Source organism: Scyliorhinus canicula, chromosome 2 (genome assembly GCF_902713615.1).
Source record: "Scyliorhinus canicula chromosome 2, sScyCan1.1, whole genome shotgun sequence".
In the NCBI taxonomy this organism is placed as follows: Eukaryota; Metazoa; Chordata; class Chondrichthyes; order Carcharhiniformes; family Scyliorhinidae; genus Scyliorhinus; species Scyliorhinus canicula.
The window spans coordinates 287,350,761-287,368,646 of record NC_052147.1 but is presented as its reverse complement, the minus strand read 5'-3'; the positions used below and the strand labels follow the sequence as shown (position 1 = coordinate 287,368,646).

At 54.3% G+C, this 17,886-nt stretch overlaps 1 protein-coding gene across 1 annotated transcript in view; it reads left to right on the top strand.

The window, feature by feature from the left end:
* The window catches only part of LOC119962469 (rac GTPase-activating protein 1-like), a 76,116-nt gene that overhangs the window by 12,892 nt on the left and 45,338 nt on the right, over positions 1-17,886 (top strand). Inside the window, exons 3-6 of the mRNA XM_038790421.1 lie at positions 7,554-7,687; positions 13,390-13,465; positions 15,176-15,220; positions 15,315-15,419. Coding sequence (XP_038646349.1) covers positions 7,554-7,687; positions 13,390-13,465; positions 15,176-15,220; positions 15,315-15,419 — 360 coding nt within the window. The remainder of the gene's footprint in view (positions 1-7,553; positions 7,688-13,389; positions 13,466-15,175; positions 15,221-15,314; positions 15,420-17,886) is intronic.

Sequence of the window (17,886 nt, the reverse complement as noted above, 5' to 3'; positions counted from 1 at the left end):
CCCCTCTCACCGTATGCTGCCTCGCGACCCTCAAGGTCGCCCCTCCCCTCGCTCTTCGCGAACCTCGCCTCCGACTGTAAACTGGTCACCACCAGGAGCAGGCGGTACAGTGCCTATTACAGAACTTTTATCAAGTCGGAGGTCCAGCGGCTCTTGAGGGAGGGGATCGAGGCCAGTAATAGCCCCTGGAGAGTCCAAGTGCTGGTTGTCAGGACCGGGGAAAAGAACCGAATGGTTGTAGACTACAGCCAGACCATAAATCGGTACACGCACCTCGATGTGTACCCCCTTCCCCGGATAGCGGACATGGTGAATCAGATTGCACACTACCAGGTGTTCTCCACGGTGGATCTGAAGTCCGCAGACCACCAGCTTCCGATCCGCCCGGAAGATCGCCACTACACTGTCTTTGAGGCAGACAGCCGCCTCTTCCACTTCCTCAGGGCCCCCTTCGGTGTCACCAATAGGGTCTCAGTCTTCCCGTACCAGCCTCCCCGAACAGGCGCTGGAATGTGGCGACTAGGGGCTTTTCACAGTAACTTCATTTGAAGCCTACTCGTGACAATAAGCAATTTTCATTTCATTTCATTCAAAGAACGATGGACCGAATGGTGGACCAGTGCGGGCTGCGGGCCACGTTCCCGTACTTGGATAACTTCACCACCTGTGGCCATGATCAGCAGGACCACGACGCTAACCTTCTTCAGAAGTTCCTCCAAACCGCCCACACACTCAATCTCGCCTACAACAAGGAGAAATGTGTTTTCCGCACAACCTGACTGGCCATCCTCGGCTATGTTGTGGAAAACGGAGTCCGAGGGCCCGACCCTGACCTCCTGCGCCCCCTCCTGCCACTCTCCCTCCCCCACTGCCCCAAGGCCCTGAAAATATGCCTGGGGTTCTTTTAATATTATACCCAGTGGGTCCCCAACTATGCAGACAAGGCCCGTCCACTTATCAAAGCCACCACCTTTCCCCAGATGACTGAGGCTTGCCTGGCGGCATCAAGGCAGACATTACCAAGGCCGCGATGCACGTGGAGAGCGACGCGTCAGATGTCGCCTTGGCCGCTATCCTTAACCAGGCAGGCAGGCCCGTGGCCTTTATTCCTCCCACCCTCAATGCCTCAGAGATGCGACACTCCTCTGTCGAAAAGGAAGCCCAAGCCATTGTGGAAGCTGTGTGGCATTGGAGGCACTACCTGGCTGGTAGGAGGTTCACCCTCGTCACCAACTAATGGTCGGTAGCCTTCATGTTCAACAACACACAGCGGGGCAAGATCAAGAATGCTAAAATCTTGAGGTGGTGAATTGAATTCTCCACCTATAATTACGATACCGTGTATTGTCCTGTCAACGAGCCCCCAGATGCCCTGTCCCACAGAACATGCGCCACCCCACAGGATGGCCGACTTCGGGTCATCCACAATGACCTCTGCCACCCGGGTTCACCCGGCTTCTCCACTACATCAAGGCCGCAACCTGCCCTACTCCACCGATGAGGTCAGGGCCATGACCAGGGACTGCCAAGTCTGCGCGGAGTGTAAGCCGCACTTCTATCGGCCAGACAAGGCCCACCTGGTGAAGGCCTCACGCCCTTTTGAGCGCCTCAGCGCCAATTTCAAAGGGCCCCTCCCCTCCACTGACTGCAACATGTATTTTCTCACTGTCGTTGACGAGTGCTCCCGTTTCCCCTTTGCCATCCCCTTGCCCCGACATGACTGTGGCCACTGTGATTAAGGCCCTGCACATCACCTTCACCCTGTTCGGTTTCCCCACTTACGTCCACAGTGACCGGGACTCCTCGTTTATGAGCGATGAGCTGCGTCAGTACCTGCTCAGTAAGGGCATTGCCTCGAGCAGGACTACCAGCTATAACCCCCGGGGAAACGGACAGGTGAAGAGGGAGAACGCGATGGTCTAGAAGGCCATCCTCCTGTCCCTATGGTCTAGAAGTCTCCCGGTTTCCCGCTGGCAGGAGGTCCTCCCCGATGCACTCCACTCCATTCGGTGGCTCCTCTGCACAGCCACGAACGGGACCCCCTCGCAACCCCCCTCTATTTGTCTTCCCCAGGAAGTCCACCTCCGGGATCTCGCTTCCATCCTGGCTGTCAACACCGGGTCCTGTCTTCCTCCGGATGCATGTGAGGAGCCATAAGTCCGACCCCCTGGTCGAGAGGGTCCAGCTCCTACATGGCAACCCTCAATATGCCTACGTGGCGCACCGCGACGGCCGACAAGATACAAACTCCCTCTGGGATCTGGCACCCGCTGATTCCCCAGAGACCATCACCTACCCCCCCCCCCCCCCCCCCTACACTGAACACAGCTCCTGCCCCTTCACGGCCTACCCCCCCCCCTCCCTTCCCCCATCAGTGACCCACCATAATGAAGCTCCAGAAGACACGCTCCCGGAGTCAACGAGCCCAACACCCGTGCTCGCAGCGACGAGTTCAACACCCGTGCCCGCAGCGAAGCCGGAGCTCAGGCGATCATAGCGAACGATCAAGGCGCCGGACAGATTCGATCTGTGAGCCCACTTCACTCCCACTGGACTTCAATGTTTTAACAGGGGGTGAATGTTGTGAATGTATTACTGCTAACATTCACCAGTGTATTGCATTACATTGTATTGTATTATGTTGATGCCCTTGTGGGCTCCGCCTGTGGCTCCGCCCCCTCGGGGGTGGTATATAGATCTGCAGCCTGTAGGCGGCACTCAGTACAGAGCAGTCGCAGGCAGGCACAGATCTAGCTGATTAAAACCACTGTTCACTTCTACTAATCGTCTCGTGTGAATTGATGGTCGCATCAATTACATATTCATGGCATGGTCTTGTTCTTTGGAGTGGGTAATCACAAGCGATAACAAGTTTATGCATTTGACGTGGGTGCTCTTGCAGATGGCCAGTATCGATTCCAGCCAGGGCTGAATGAAACCGTTTCTGTTCCTGGCCGATGTGTATTTTCTCGGGCTGTTTTCAGTACCACAATATGAGGTGCGATTGAGGACTCTGGGTCTGTACTCGTTGGAGTTTAGAAGGATGAGGGGGGGGGGACCTTATTGAAACTTACAGGATACTGCGAGGCCTGGATAGAGTGGATGTGGAGAGGATGTTTCCACTTGTAGGAAAAACTAGAACCAGAGGACACCATCTCAGACATAGAACATAGAACAGTACAGCACAGAACAGGCCCTTCGGCCCTCAATGTTGTGCCGAGCCATGATCACCCTACTCAAACCCACGTATCCACCCTATACCCATAACCCAACAACCCCCCCCCTTAACCTTACTTTTATTAGGACACTACGGGCAATTTAGCATGGCCAATCCACCTAACCCGCACATCTTTGGACTGTGGGAGGAAACCGGAGTACCCGGAGGAAACCCACGCACACAGGGGGAGGACGTGCAGACTCCACACAGACAGTGACCCAGCCGGGAATTGAACCTGGGACCCTGGAGCTGTGAAGCATTTATGCTAACCACAATGCTACCCTGCTGCCCCTGAAGGGACGATCCTTTAAAACAGAGATGAGGAGGAATTTCTTCAGCCAGAGGGTGGGAATCTGTGGAACTCTTTGCCGCAGAAGGCTGTGGAGGCCAAATCGCTGAGTCTCTTTTGGACAGAGATAGATAGGTTCTTGATTAATAAGAGGATCAGGGGTTATGGGGAGTAGGCAGGAGAATGGGGATGGGAAAATATCAGCCATGGTTGAATGGCGGAGCAGACTCGATGGGCCGAGTGGCCTAATTCTGCTCCTATGTCTTGTGGCTGTATTTCAGACAGAAGGATAGTAGACACTGCTGTTCCCCAAGGGTAAGTGATAGGACCGCTGCTTTTTGAGTGAAATGCTGATCAGTAGCTGAAGCAACAGAATCTGGATTAGCTCACGGACTGAGCAGATAGAATTTCATTCCAAGAAGTGTGTTTTGACGGAGAGGCAATATCGACTGAATTCCATTGTTCTAAAGAATTATCAGGGACAGAGGGAACTGGGGGTCACGTGCATCGATCTTTTGAAGGTGACAGGATATATTGAGATTAGCAAATGGGATCTTGCCCAACCGAAATAGAGACATCAGAGTACCGAAACGGGGGAGTTATTAAACCTCTGGTTAAGCCCCGACGAGAATATGATGTCCAGTTCCAGTCACCACTCTTCAGGAAGGCTGTGAGGGTCATTCAGAGAGTGAGGACATTTCCCAGAAAGTTCCCGGAAACTTTACAGCTCAGAAAGAGGCCACTTGGCCCATCGTGTCTGTGTCCCGCTTTCCAGCATTGAGTCTGCAGCTCTGCAGGGTCCAGAATGTGAGGTGCAAATCCTGACACCTTTTCAATGAGTTGAGGGTTCCTGCCTCCCCTCCCCTTTCAGGCAGCGCGTTCCTGACCCCCCCTCAACGCTCTGGGTGAAAACATGTTCCTCATCTCCCCTCTAACCCTGCTACCAATCACTTCAAATCTGTGCCCCCGAGTCACTGACCTGCATGTTAGAGTTAATAGGCCCTTCCCCCATCCAGGTGTCAACCTGGTGAAGCTACAACACAGGGACTACTTGTGTGTTAAAGAGCATAAGCAGCAAGTAATAGACAGAGCTGAGCGATTCCATAACCAACACATCAGATCTAAGCTCTGCTGTCCTGCCACATCCAGCCGTGAATGAGATAGATATATTTCTCATTAAAAATAACTGGTTAAAGTAATTACGGGGAACAGGTGGGGAGGTGGGTTTGAGACCAGGAAGAGATCAGCCATGATCAGATTGAATGGCAGAGCAGGCTTGAGCGGCTGAATTGCCGAATTTTGCTCGCTATCCCTAATGATAGTGGACAATTAAACAATTTTCACTGCCTTTGGAATTGTAGAAGGGAGGTATTTTGGCCTTTTTGCTATTGGCAATTTGGAAGATTTATGCAATTAATCTTCCTCCTCGTAACCCAACCAGTTCACCAGGTCCATGTCCACTTGCTCTTTGAACATTTCTATGGAACCCAATTCCACCAAGTTCTCCGTACGTTCCCAATCTTCGTAACTCACCTGTGTGTGAAGAAGAATTTTCTCCTCATTTCCCTCTACATAATATACGAATAAATTTCTGATCTTGAGGCGATGGCAGCACAGCGGTATTATCACTGGACTGGTAATTCAGAGACCAGAGTACTGCGTTGGGAACATAGATTCAAATCCTGCCACTGTGGATGGTAAAATCTGAATTAAATAAAAATCTGGAATGAAACCATCGTCGTCGTTGTTGTAAAAACCCCTCTGGGTCATTAATATCCTTAGCGAGGCCAGGATGGTGCCGAAGCGAGGCGACTCTCTGTGAGCTCTCACCAACAGATCCACTTTTTACTTAACTTATACTCGTTCTAATCTTTTAAAAATTAATTCTAAAACTAACATTATTACTAACCTCTCTCTTTTATCTTCTCTTGCCCTATTATGTATTTTCTTTTATTCCCTTTTCTTCCCATGTACTTAATGATTGGTTGAGCTGCTCGCAGAAAAATACTTTTCACTGCACCTCGGTACACGTGACAATAAACAAATCCAATCCAATCCAACCTGGTCTGGCCTACATGTGACTCCACACCCACAGCAATGTGGTTGACTCTTAACTGCCTCCTCGAGGGTAATTAGAGTCATAGATGTTTACAGCACGGAAACAGGCCCTTCGGCCCAGCTTGTCCATGCTGCCCAGTTTCTATCACTAAGCTAGTCCCACTTGCCTGCATTTGGCCCATATCCCTCTATACCCACCCTGCCCATGTAACTATCTAACTGCTTTTCAAAGGAAGAATTCGTACCCGTCTCTACCACTGCCTCTGGCAGCCCGTTCCAGATGCTCACCACCCTCTGTGTGAAACAATCTCCCCTCTGGTCTCTCTTGTATCTCTCCCCTCTCACCTTCTAGACTCCTCTACCTTTGGGAAAAGATGTTGATTATCTAACTTATCCAAGCCCCTCATTATTTTACCGACCTCTATAAGATCACCCCTAAGCCTCCGACGCTCCAGGGAAAAAAGTCCCAGCCTATCCAGCCTCTCCTTATAACTCAGACCATCAACTCCTGGTAGCATCCTCGTAAATCTCTTCTGCACTCTTTCTAGTTTAACAATATCCTTCCTATAATAGGGTGCCCAGAACTGAACACAGTATTCCATGTGTGATCTTACTAATGTCTTGTACAACTTCAACAAGACGTCCCAACTCCTGTATCCAATATTCTGACCAATGAAACCCAGCATTGCTGAATGCCTTCTTCACCACCCTGTCCACCTGCGGCTCCACCTTCAAGGAGCTATGAACCTGTACCCCGAGATCTCTTTGTTCATAACTCTCCCCAACTCCCTGCCATTAACTGAGTAGGTCCTGCCCTGATTCGATCTACCAAAATGCATCACCTCACATTTATCCAAATTAAACCCCATCTGCCATTCATTGGCCCACCGCCCTAATTGGTCAAGATCATGTTGCAATCTTCTTCACTGTCCACTGTGCCACTAACCTTGGTGTCATCCTGCAAACATTTAAAAAAAAATAAAAAATTATTTCTACATTTTAAAAAAAAATTTAGAGTACCCAATTCATTTTTTTCCAATTAAGGGGCAATTTAGCATGGCCAATCCACCTACCCTGCACATCTTTGGGTTGTGGGGGCAAAACACACGCAAACACGGGGAGAATGTGCAAACTCCACACGGACAGTGACCCAGAGCTGGGATCGAACCTGGGACCTCGGCGCTGAGACAGCAGTGCTAACCACTAGGCCACCGTGCTGCCCTATCTGCAAACTTACTAACCATGCCTCCTACATTCTCATCCAAATCATTAATTTATAGAACATATAACAGTGGACCCAGCACCGATCCCTGAGGCACAGCATGATGGGCAATAAATGCTGACCCAGCCGGCAATGCCCACGCCCCACAAATGAATAATTTTTTATAAAATAATAATTTTTGGTTACTGACCCAGTTTCCAAATGGAGAAAAATCTCTGGTGAATCTACTCTTTGAGGAGGGCTCTCCTATCTTCACTCTCCCCATCACTGAAGTCTCTGATATTGTCCTTGCTCTCTTTCCAGTGCGTGGGTGTCACACTATCCCTAAACCAGATTTCTCAAAGTATAATTCATTTACATATCAAAGTACCACATTCACTGAATCTCCTTGTCAACTTGTGCTGTTACCATCCAAGATTTCTGAATAATCACCACCAGGTCCATCCCGTACCAGCCTCCCCGGACAGGCGCCGGAATGTGGCGACTAGGGGCTTTTCACAGTAACTTAATTGAAGCCTACTCGTGACAATAAAGCGATTTTCATTTTCATCTCTTTACACCCCTCTAAATGGGGCCTGTTTGTTATATGTTCAGGCTGTGGCAGTTGGTGGGTGAGGTACAGATTAGCACTGTCCTTGTGGGCAGTTTCTTTCCTTGTGGCCCCTTGCCTTCCCTGTCCATCCTGGATGGCTGACCCCTTATTCTACTGCTGAGCCCTGGGTCCAATGTCTCCCTTCCTCTCTGCTGTGTTTTATTCCCCTCTCCAGGAACGCAGGCTGCATTTGGTCCATGATGTACTAAAGAGTGAAGTTTCAAGCATGGCCTTGCAGAATGAAGATCAGAGGAGTCTCCTCCAGGTGCTGACAGGGCACACTGGGCCCGAGGGGAAGACCCGTGCCAGGTACAGTCTGCACAATGACCTTCCATCCCGAGCTCCTGTTATAAATCCCGCTGATGTGTGTGCGAGTGTCCAAATGTGAAAAACTGGTTTTGGTGTAATTTGAAATGCCTGCTGAGACAGTGAGGGCTCCAACCTCTCTTTCATTGAACAAGCATTTATTAAAGTAATGCAAGTCACAATCTTACACTTTGGCACCTTAACAGTACGCACTTGGTCCCTCAAAGACTGGAAACTATCAAAACATCTGCTTCTCCTGTAATCCTCAACTCCACTAGAGAGAGGGGGACTTTGTTGCTCATGAGAACAGTGTGAACCAGGTCAAAAGACTCAAACAGATTGATATGAAGAAGGACGATGTGCTGGAAATTTTGAAAAGCATCAGGATACATAAGTCCCCTGGGCCTGACGGGATATACCCAAGGTTACTACAAGCAGCAAGGGAGGAGATTGCTGCGCCGTTGGCGATGTTCTTCTGCTCACTCTCCATTGGAGTAGTACCGGATGATTGGAGGGAAGCGACTGTTGTTCCCCTGTTCAAGAAAGGGAATAGGGAAATCCCTGGGAATTACAGACCCATCAGTCTTCAGTTTGTGGGGACAAAATATTGGAAAGGATTCTGAGAGATGGGATTTATGATTATTTAGAAAAACATTAGTTTGATTAAAGATAGTCAGCATGGCTTTGTGAGGGGCAGGTCATTCCTCACAATCCTCACTGAATTCTTTGAGGATGTGACAAGACACATTGATGAAGGTCGGGCAGTGGATGTGGTGTATGTGGAATTCAGTAAGGCATTTGATAAGGTTCCCCATGGTAGGCTCATTCAGAAAGTTAGGGGGCATGGGATACAGGGAAATTAGCTGTCTGGATACAGAATTGGCTGGCCGAAAGAAGACAGCGAGTGGTAGTGGATGGAAAGTATTCCATCTGGAGGTCGGTGACCAGTGGTGTCCTGCAGGGATCTGTTCTGGGACCTCTGCTCTTTGTGGGTTTTATAAATGACTTGGATGAGGAAGTGGAAGGGTGGGTTAGTACATTTGTCGATGACACGAGTTGGGTGAGTTATAGATAGTGCTGAGGGTTGTTGCAGGTTGCAACAGGACATTGACAGGATGCAGAGCTGGACTGAGAAGTGACAGATGGAGTTCAACCTAGATAAATGTGAAGTGATTCATTTTGGAAGGTCGAATTTGAATGCTGAACATAGGGTTAAAGGCAGGATTCTTGAACGTGTGGCGGAACAGAGGGATCTTGGGGTCCACGTACATAGATCCCTCAAAGTTGCCACCCAGGTTGATGGGGTTGTGGTGGCTTTCATTAACAGGGGGAATTGAGTTTAAGAGCCGTGAGGGTTTGCTGCAGCTTTATAAGGCTTTAATTAGACCACACTTGGAATAGTGTGTCCAGTTCTGGTTGCCTCATTATAGGAAGGATGTGGATGCGTTGGGGAGGGTACAGAGGAGATTTACCAGGATGCTGCCTGGACTGGAGGGCATGTCTTATGAAGAAAGGTTGAGGGAGCTAGGGCTTTTCTCACTGGAGCGAAGAAGACAGAGAGGTGACTTGATAGAGGTGTACAAGGTGATGAGAGGCATGGATAGAGTGGATAGCCAGAGACTTTTCCCCAGGGTGGAAATGGCTGTCACGAGGGGACATAATTTGAAGGTGATTGGAGGAAGGTGTAGGGGAGATGTCAGAGGTAGGTTCTTTACACAGAGAGTGGTGGGTGTGTGGAATGCACTGCCAGCAGAGGTGGTGGAGTCATTAGAGATATTTAAGCGACTCTTGGACAGGCTCATGGACAGCAAATTGAAGGGGTGGAGGTTAGGTTGATCTTAGATTAGGATAAATGGTTGGCACAGAATCGTGGGCTGAAGGGCCTGTACTGTTCTATGTTCTATGTTCCACTGAGCGCATTTCCCAAAGAACAACCATAAATCTTGGTCAAAACAAGCCACACATTCCAGCCCACGAGACTTGGGAGTGGTCTTCGCATCAATGAAGAAAATGATCTTTTGCACAAACTCATAGGTCTCGTTTCTTCAAACACCTCGACCTGTGACTGAACTACTGCCTCCTCACTCACTGCACCTTTGACTACTAAATGTATTAATTGCAAAGAACTCCCTGTTCCCTATTCCTTTTCCTTCCTCCCTGAGTTGCTGCACAGACACTGTTTGCAAAATACACGGCAACTTGATTTCATTTGTGCAAAAAAAGCCCATTTCATTTTAGTAGCATCCTACCATTTTGTGACTAACTTCAGGCCCAGGCCCTGGGGCTATAGTCGTCTCTGGAGACTCTCGCCAGTCACTGACGGCAGGGATTTCCTGCAGGTGAAGTGGAATTTGTTCGGAGTCTCTGAGAATATGTTTTGTTTTTGTTCTTTGACCTTGGACGTTGTTGACGAGACCAGCAGTTAATGTCCATCTCACCTCCCTCGAAGGTGGTGATGAGCCCCTTCTTGAACCACTACTCATACTTCCACAGAGAGTTTTTTTTCTTCTCGTGGTTTGATTGCCACCCCAGACGCAGGGCCATGGACCTGGAGTCACCTCTCGGCCAGACCAGGTAAGGACGGCACATTTCCTTCCCTGCAAAATGCTGGTGAAACATGGATGATTTCATGGTTATTGATGGGATGGTGAGAATTGAACTCCTCTAACTAGCGCCTGGGACTCTGGATGGCTTGTCCCACAGCATCAGCACTGTACCACCCCTTTGTTTCAAACACAGACTCATGGGTGCATGCCTCAGTCTGTGGTATGGACCTGTTCTGATCCCACCCAGTACTGGGGTGTGTTTCTTGTGGACACACTGGTGTGATTATTAGACTGAATTAACAATCCACAGCACACTTGTCCAAATCACAAGTGAGGGGATTGAATTTGAAATCCACGTGTTTTAAAAAGATCTATGTGAAAAAGGTTCTCTAGGTATTCGTCCAGCGATTTTCCTCGGCACGTTGACTGCGGGTAGTGAGGAGGTGCTGCGTGAACACTTCAGCCACGGGCTTCACGAACTGGCTCTTTAGGATCGCGACCGCTGCTTCATACGTGGCCGCGTCCTGAATCATACCCGATATTCGGTGGCTCACCCGGCTGTGGAGAATGTGCAGCTTGAGGGCATCGGAGAGAGACGCTTTCAAGGAGTCGAGGTCGGCCTCAAAACAGCGGAGCCAGTGGGAGAAGATTTCCTTAGCTTCTGCTGCTCAGGCTTTAGAGCAGCTTCCATAGTGATGTCGTTGGTTAATAAATTGATGTCCCATTTAATCACCCATTTACAATCAAAATTGTCAGTGAATTTAGAATTGAAAATAAAAATAGAGATTGAATTAAATCCATGCACTGTTCTAATTATTCCACCTCCCCATTCATCTGATCAAGAGCATTGTCAATTGTGGATTTGTTTAGTTTATTCAGGAATGGAGGCTTTTCCGGTTTTCAATGAATTTACAGTGCAGAAGGAGGCCATTCAGCCCATCAAGTCTGAACCGGCCCTGACAAAGATCACCCTGCTGAAGCCCAAGTATCTACCCTATCCCCATAACCCAGCAACCCCCACTTAACCTTTTGGGACACTAAGGGGCAATTTAGCATGGCCAATCCACCTAACCCGCACATCTTTGGACTGTGGGAGGAAACCGGAGCACCCGGAGGAAACCCACGCACACACGGGGAGAACGTGCAGACTTCACACAGACAGTGACACAAGCCGGGAATCTACCCTAGAGCTGTGAAGTAACAGTGCTAACCACTGTGCTACCATGCTGCCCACGGTACCGTCCAAACCATCACACATATGACCACTGGAGTATCTCCAACTGAGATTCAGGTTGGGCCTGGAGTTTCCAAATTCGATGCGGAGGGTGGAGTCGAGGCAATGTGTTGAGAAGAAGAATCGCAATGTATTAGGGGGAGAGAGGACTTTCTCAATAGTCAATTCAGTGATTGTCATAAATTTTGGAAGTGGACTGAGTTGGTCCAGATGTTGTGATGGCGAAGTGGGCCTGGCATTGTATGAGGTGGAGGTAAAGGCCAACAGCAAAACAAGGCAGGTGGCTAGTTTAGGGAGACGGGAGTGACTTTGAGAAACCAGTGGGGCAGTCCACTCCGATTGGACTGACGGTAATGTGTCTGTTAGTCAGGAGCTGAAAAGGTGAGTCAGACTGGAGAAGAACCAGATATTGTTCCAGTTAGAACTGAAGAGGTAAAATTAGGATTCACAGAATCCAACCGAGATGCGCTGCAATGTTGGTCACAATCTGCTGAGCTACGTCGCTCCCAGAGGAAGAGGAACATAAGAACATAAGAACTAGGAGCAGGAGTAGGCCATCTGGCCCCTCGAGCCTGCTCCGCCATTCAATGAGATCATGGCTGATCTTTTGTGGACTCAGCTCCACTTTCCGGCCCGAACACCATAACCCTTAATCCCTTTATTCTTCAAAAAACTATCTATCTTTACCTTAAAAACATGTAATGAAGGAGCCTCAACTGCTTCACTGGGCAAGGAATTCCATAGATTCACAACCCTTTGGGTGAAGAAGTTCCTCCTAAACTCAGTCCTAAATCTACTTCCCCTTATTTTGAGGCTATGTCCCCTAGTTCTGCTGTCACCCGCCAGTGGAAACAACCTGCCCAGATAGACAGCGACGTTAAAGAATATTTATTATTGACGCTGCCTAATAATTTTTTTAGTTTGTGTATTTGGGGAAGGGTGTACCTGTTGGCCCAGTTAAGGCAGCAGGGTTTCATAGAGCCACGTGATCGGCCAATCGGACCGTAGCGCATGGATCCTGGACTGAGTGCAGACGCCCCCGGCAGAATCAATCCTGGAGCTGTTGAACATCGGATGCACATCCCAGCCCTCTGTGCATTGTTATAGCTACCCTAATAAATAGTCTGTTGTTGTTCAAACCTGGTGGTCGCCAATCACTTCAGATACCAGACCACAATTCTCAAGCATCAGTCTGCAATCTTCCTGTTCCTCCTTTTATTATTGCAACCAACATCTTCATCTCCAGTACAAAGAACTCATGCTGTTTTCTGAAGGGTTTAGGACGTGGTGGTGTAGTGGTGTGGTCACTCAGCTGGTAATCCGGCTGGAGACCCAGGTTCCAGTCCCACAGGTGGTGAAATTTGAGTTCAATAAAAATCTAGAATTAAAAGATGACCGTGAAACCATTGTAGATGTCATAAAACCCCATCTGGGTCACTGATGTCCTTTAGGGAAGGAAATCTGCCGTCCTTACCCGGTCTGGCCTACATGTGACTCCAGACCCACAGCGATGGGGTTGACTCTGAAATGGCCGAGCGAGACACTCGGGTCAAGGGCAATTAGGGACGGGCAACAAATGCTGGCCCAGCCCAGCAACATCCACATTACATTAATGAATAAAAATGCCATTAAAATGACGTTGAGATATGTACCTGATCCTCCCAACCGACCTGTTTCTGCCACATCTGTTTGGACACCTGTCAATCACCCATTAATGGATGCTGAATGTTAACCCAGTTTCCTGTACATTTCCAGCAATTGTCATTATTCCAAGTTGTTAATTTTGGCCTGAGCTAACTGTCTGTCCTCTACTAAAATAATGAGAAATCTGATTTCATTTAGTGTTTAGGGATGTCCTGACGTGGAGGCGTTAGTAAAATGCAGCACCTTCCATCTCTCAGTCTGAATTCCTGTCTCTTTTCCAGACTCCGTACTGTTGATGAAACAATGACTTCCAACTTCTCCTGTTCCAGCATCAGCTACGACAGAACCTGCGATGAGGTATCGGTCAGTGAGCAGGGGTATCGGTCAGTGAGCAGGGGTATCGGTCAGCAAGCCGGGGTGTCCGTCAGTGAGCAGGGGGTATCGGTCAGTAAACCAGGGTATCGGTCAGCGAGCCTGGGTATCGGTAGTCAATGAGATGGGGTATCGGTGGTCAGTGAGCCGGGGTATCGGTCAGCGAGCCGGGGTGTCCGTCAATGAGACGGGGTATCGGTGGTCAGTGAGATGGGGTATCGGTCAGCGAGCTGGGGTGTCCGCAGTGAGCAGGGGTGTCCGTCAGTGAGCCGAGGGTATCAGTGGTCAGCGAGCCGGGGTGTCGGTCAGCGAGCCGGGGAGTCGGTGGTCAGCGAGCCGGGGTGTCGGTGGTCAGCGAGCCGGGGGTATCGGTGGTCAGCGAGCCGGGGTGTCGGTGGTCAGCGAGCCGGGGTGTCGGTGGTCAGCGAGCCGGGGTGTCGGTGGTCAGCGAGCCGGGGGTGTCGGTGGTCAGTGAGCCGGGGTGTCGGTGGTCAGTGAGCCGGGGTGTCGGTGGTCAGTGAGCCGGGGTGTCGGTGGTCAGCGAGCCGGGGAGTCGGTCAGCGAGCCGGGGGTATCGGTGGTCAGCGAGCCGGGGTGTCGGTGGTCAGCGAGCCGGGGTGTCGGTGGTCAGCGAGCCGGGGTATCGCCGGTCAGTGAGCCGGGGGTGTCGGTGGTCAGTGAGCCGGGGTGTCGGTGGTCAGCGAGCCGGGGGTGTCGGTGGTCAGCGAGCCGGGGGTGTCGGTGGTCAGCGAGCCGGGGTGTCGGTGGTCAGCGAGCCGGGGTGTCGGTGGTCAGCGAGCCGGGGGTGTCGGTGGTCAGCGAGCCGGGGGTGTCGGTGGTCAGCGAGCCGGGGTGTCGGTGGTCAGCGAGCCGGGGGTGTCGGTGGTCAGCGAGCCGGGGTGTCGGTGGTCAGCGAGCCGGGGTGTCGGTCAGCGAGCCGGGGAGTCGGTGGTCAGTGAGCCGGGGTGTCGGTGGTCAGTGAGCCGGGGTGTCGGTGGTCAGCGAGCCGGGGGCCTCGGCGGTCAGCCAGCCGGGGTGTCGGTGGTCAGCGAGCCGGGGCGTCGGTGGTCAGCGAGCCGGGGCGTCGGTGGTCAGCGAGCCGGGGGTGTCGGTGGTCAGTGAGCCGGGGTGTCGGTGGTCAGCGAGCCGGGGGTGTCGGTGGTCAGCGAGCCGGGGGTGTTGGTGGTCAGCGAGCCGGGGGTGTCGGTGGTCAGCGAGCCGGGGTGTTGGTGGTCAGCGAGCCGGGGGTGTCGGTGGTCAGCGAGCCGGGGTGTCGGTGGTCAGCGAGCCGGGGGTGTCGGTGGTCAGCGAGCCGGGGGTGTCGGTGGTCAGCGAGCCGGGGTGTCGGTGGTCAGCGAGCCGGGGGTGTCGGTGGTCAGTGAGCCGGGGGTTTTGGTGGTCAGCGAGCCGGGGTGTCGGTGGTCAGCGAGCCGGGGTGTCGGTCAGCGAGTATTGAGTTCTATGTGAGGGCACAAGGGGGGAATGTCTCTTTCTGGCAGGTTTTTTGGTGTTACTCTCGTCTTGTGTCTCCTCTGAGTGGGGGGGGGGGGGGGTTTAAAGGCTGTGGTGGGGGATGAGGGTCTTGTTTATGGCTATTGGGCTGGCGTGCCATATTCTGCTGGCAGTTGGTATTCTTGGAAAGGGTGTTGCTGGGAGAGAACCCAGTGGTTTATCCGTGTCTTTGTCTCCCTGCAGGATATTAATTTGTCGACAGTGAAAGTGAAGAATCGGGACAAGAGGGTAGGAAAGCTACATTTGGCCTCTTGCTGTGCGTTTTCTTGGCTGGGACTGAGATGGGCCAGTTAACCTGGATCTTCCTTTGATTCTCTTCCAGCGATCCAGTCGTATTCTGGTGGATCGCCCGCCTGTCCTTCCCAGGAGATCCCGCTCACAGTCCTTTGAGCAGATTGTGGATGGTCTCAGTTCCACAACTGGAAAGGTAACTGTTTCTGGAGTGTCCGGATGGCCATTCCGGGGACTGAGATTCCCGGCCAATGATTGGGAATAGTGCAGGGTGGGGAGGTTGTGTCAGTGTGAAAAGCTGACATAAGGCCTGTGCATCTGAGAATTCTTTCTGATGGTGAAGCTGGAGAGGGATGTTTGTGTCATGTTGCTCCTGACAACCGGAACAGTGTGTGGCTCAATGGGCTTTGTCCCAGCTGATTCAGACTGCACTCAAAAAGGCAGGGAGGGAGGGCCCACACGGAGGGAGGGAGGGAGGGCCCCACACTGAGGGAGGGAGGGGAGGGCCCGCACGGAGGGAGGGGGGGGGAGTGCCCGCACGGAGGGAGGGCCCCACACGGAGGGAGGGAGGGAGGGAGGGAGGGAGGGAGGGCCCCACACGGAGGGAGGGAGGGCCCCACACGGAGGGAGGGAGGGCCCCACACGGAGGGAGGGAGGGAGGGCCCCACACGGAGGGAGGGAGGGAGGGCCCCACACGGAGGGAGGGAGGGAGGGCCCCACACGGAGGGAGGGAGGGAGGGCCCCACACGGAGGGAGGGAGGGAGGGCCCCACACGGAGGGAGGGAGGGAGGGCCCACACGGAGGGAGGGGGCCCACACGGAGGGAGGGAGGGAGGGCCCCCACACGGCGGGAGGGGGGGAGGGCCCCACACGGCGGGAGGGGGAGGGGGGGAGGGCCCCACACAGGGAGGGAGGGAGGGCCCCACACGGAGGGAGGGAGGAAGGGCCCACACGGAGGGAGGGAGGGAAGGCCCACACGGCGGGAGGGGGGGAGGGCCCCACACGGAGGGAGGGAGGGAGGGCCCCACACGGAGGGAGGGAGGAAGGGCCCACACGGAAGGAGGGAGGGAAGAGCCCACACGGAGGGAGGGGGGAGGGCCCCACACGGAGGGAGGGAGGGACCAACACGGGGAGGGAGGGAGGGCCCCACACGGAGGGAGGGGGGGAGGACCCCACACGGAGGGAGGGAGGGCCCCACACGGAGGGAGGAGGGAGGGAGGGAGGGGCCCCACACGGAGGGAGGGAGGGAGGGCCCCACACGGAGGGAGGGGGGGAGGGCCCCACACGGAGGGAGGGGAGGAGGGCCCCACACGGAGGGAGGGGGGGAGGGCCCCACACGGAGGGAGGGGGGGAGGGCCCCACACGGAGGGACGGGGGGAGGGCCCCACACGGAGGGAGGGGGGAGGGCCCCACACGGAGGGAGGGGGGGAGGGCCCCACACGGAGGGAGGGGGGAGGGCCCGTACGGAGGGAGGGAGGGCCCACACGGAGGGAGGGCCCCACACGGAGGGCGGGAGGGAGGGCCCCACACGGAGGGAGGGAGGCCCCCACACGGAGGGAGGGAGGGCCCCACACGGAGGGAGGGAGGGAGGGCCCCAGACGGAGGGAGGGAGGGAGGGCCCCAGACGGAGGGAGGGGGGGGGAGGGCCCCAGACGGAGGGAGGGGGGGGGAGGGCCCCAGACGGAGGGAGGGGGGGGAGGGCCCCAGACGGAGGGAGGGAGGGCCAGGGAGGGAGGGAGGGCCCCACACGGAGGGAGGGGGGAGGGCCCCACACGGAGGGAGGGGGGAGGGCCCACACGGAGGGACGGAGGGAGGGCCCCACACGGAGGGAGGGCCCCACACGGAGGGAGGGCCCCACACGGAGGGAGGGCCCCACACGGAGGGAGGGCCCCACACGGAGGGAGGGAGGAAGGGCCCACACGGAGGGAGGGAGGGAAGGCCCCACACGGCGGGAGGGGGGGAGGGCCCCACACGGAGGGAGGGAGGAGGGCCCCACACGGAGGGAGGGAGGAAGGGCCCACACGGAGGGAGGGAGGGAAGGGCCCACACGGAGGGAGGGAGGGAGGGCCCCACACGGAGGGAGGGAGGGACCAACACGGAGGGAGGGAGGGAGGGCCCCACACGGAGGGAGGGGGGGAGGACCCCACACGGAGGGAGTGAGGGCCCCACACGGAGGGAGGAGGGAGGGAGGGCCCCACACGGAGGGAGGGAGGGAGGGCCCCACACGGAGGGAGGGGGGAGGGCCCCACACGGAGGGAGGGGGAGGGGCCCCACACGGAGGGAGGGGGTGGGAGGGCCCCACACGGAGGGAGGGGGGAGGGCCCGGACGGTAGGAGGGAGGGGGGAGGGAGGGCCCGTACAGGAGGGAGGGAGGGCCCACACGGAGGGAGGGAGGGCCCACACGGAGGGAGGGAGGGCCCACACGGAGGGAGGGAGGGAGGGCCCCACACGAGGGGAGGGAGGGAGGGCCCACACGGAGGGAGGGGAGGGAAGGCCCCACACGGAGGGAGGGGGAGGGCCCCACACGGAGGAGGGAGGGAGGGCCCCACACGGAGGGAGGGAGAAGGGCCCACACACGGAAGGAGGGAGGGAAGAGCCCACGGAGGGAGGGAGGGAGGGCCCCACACGGAGAGGGAGGGACCAACACGGAGGGAGGGAGGAGGG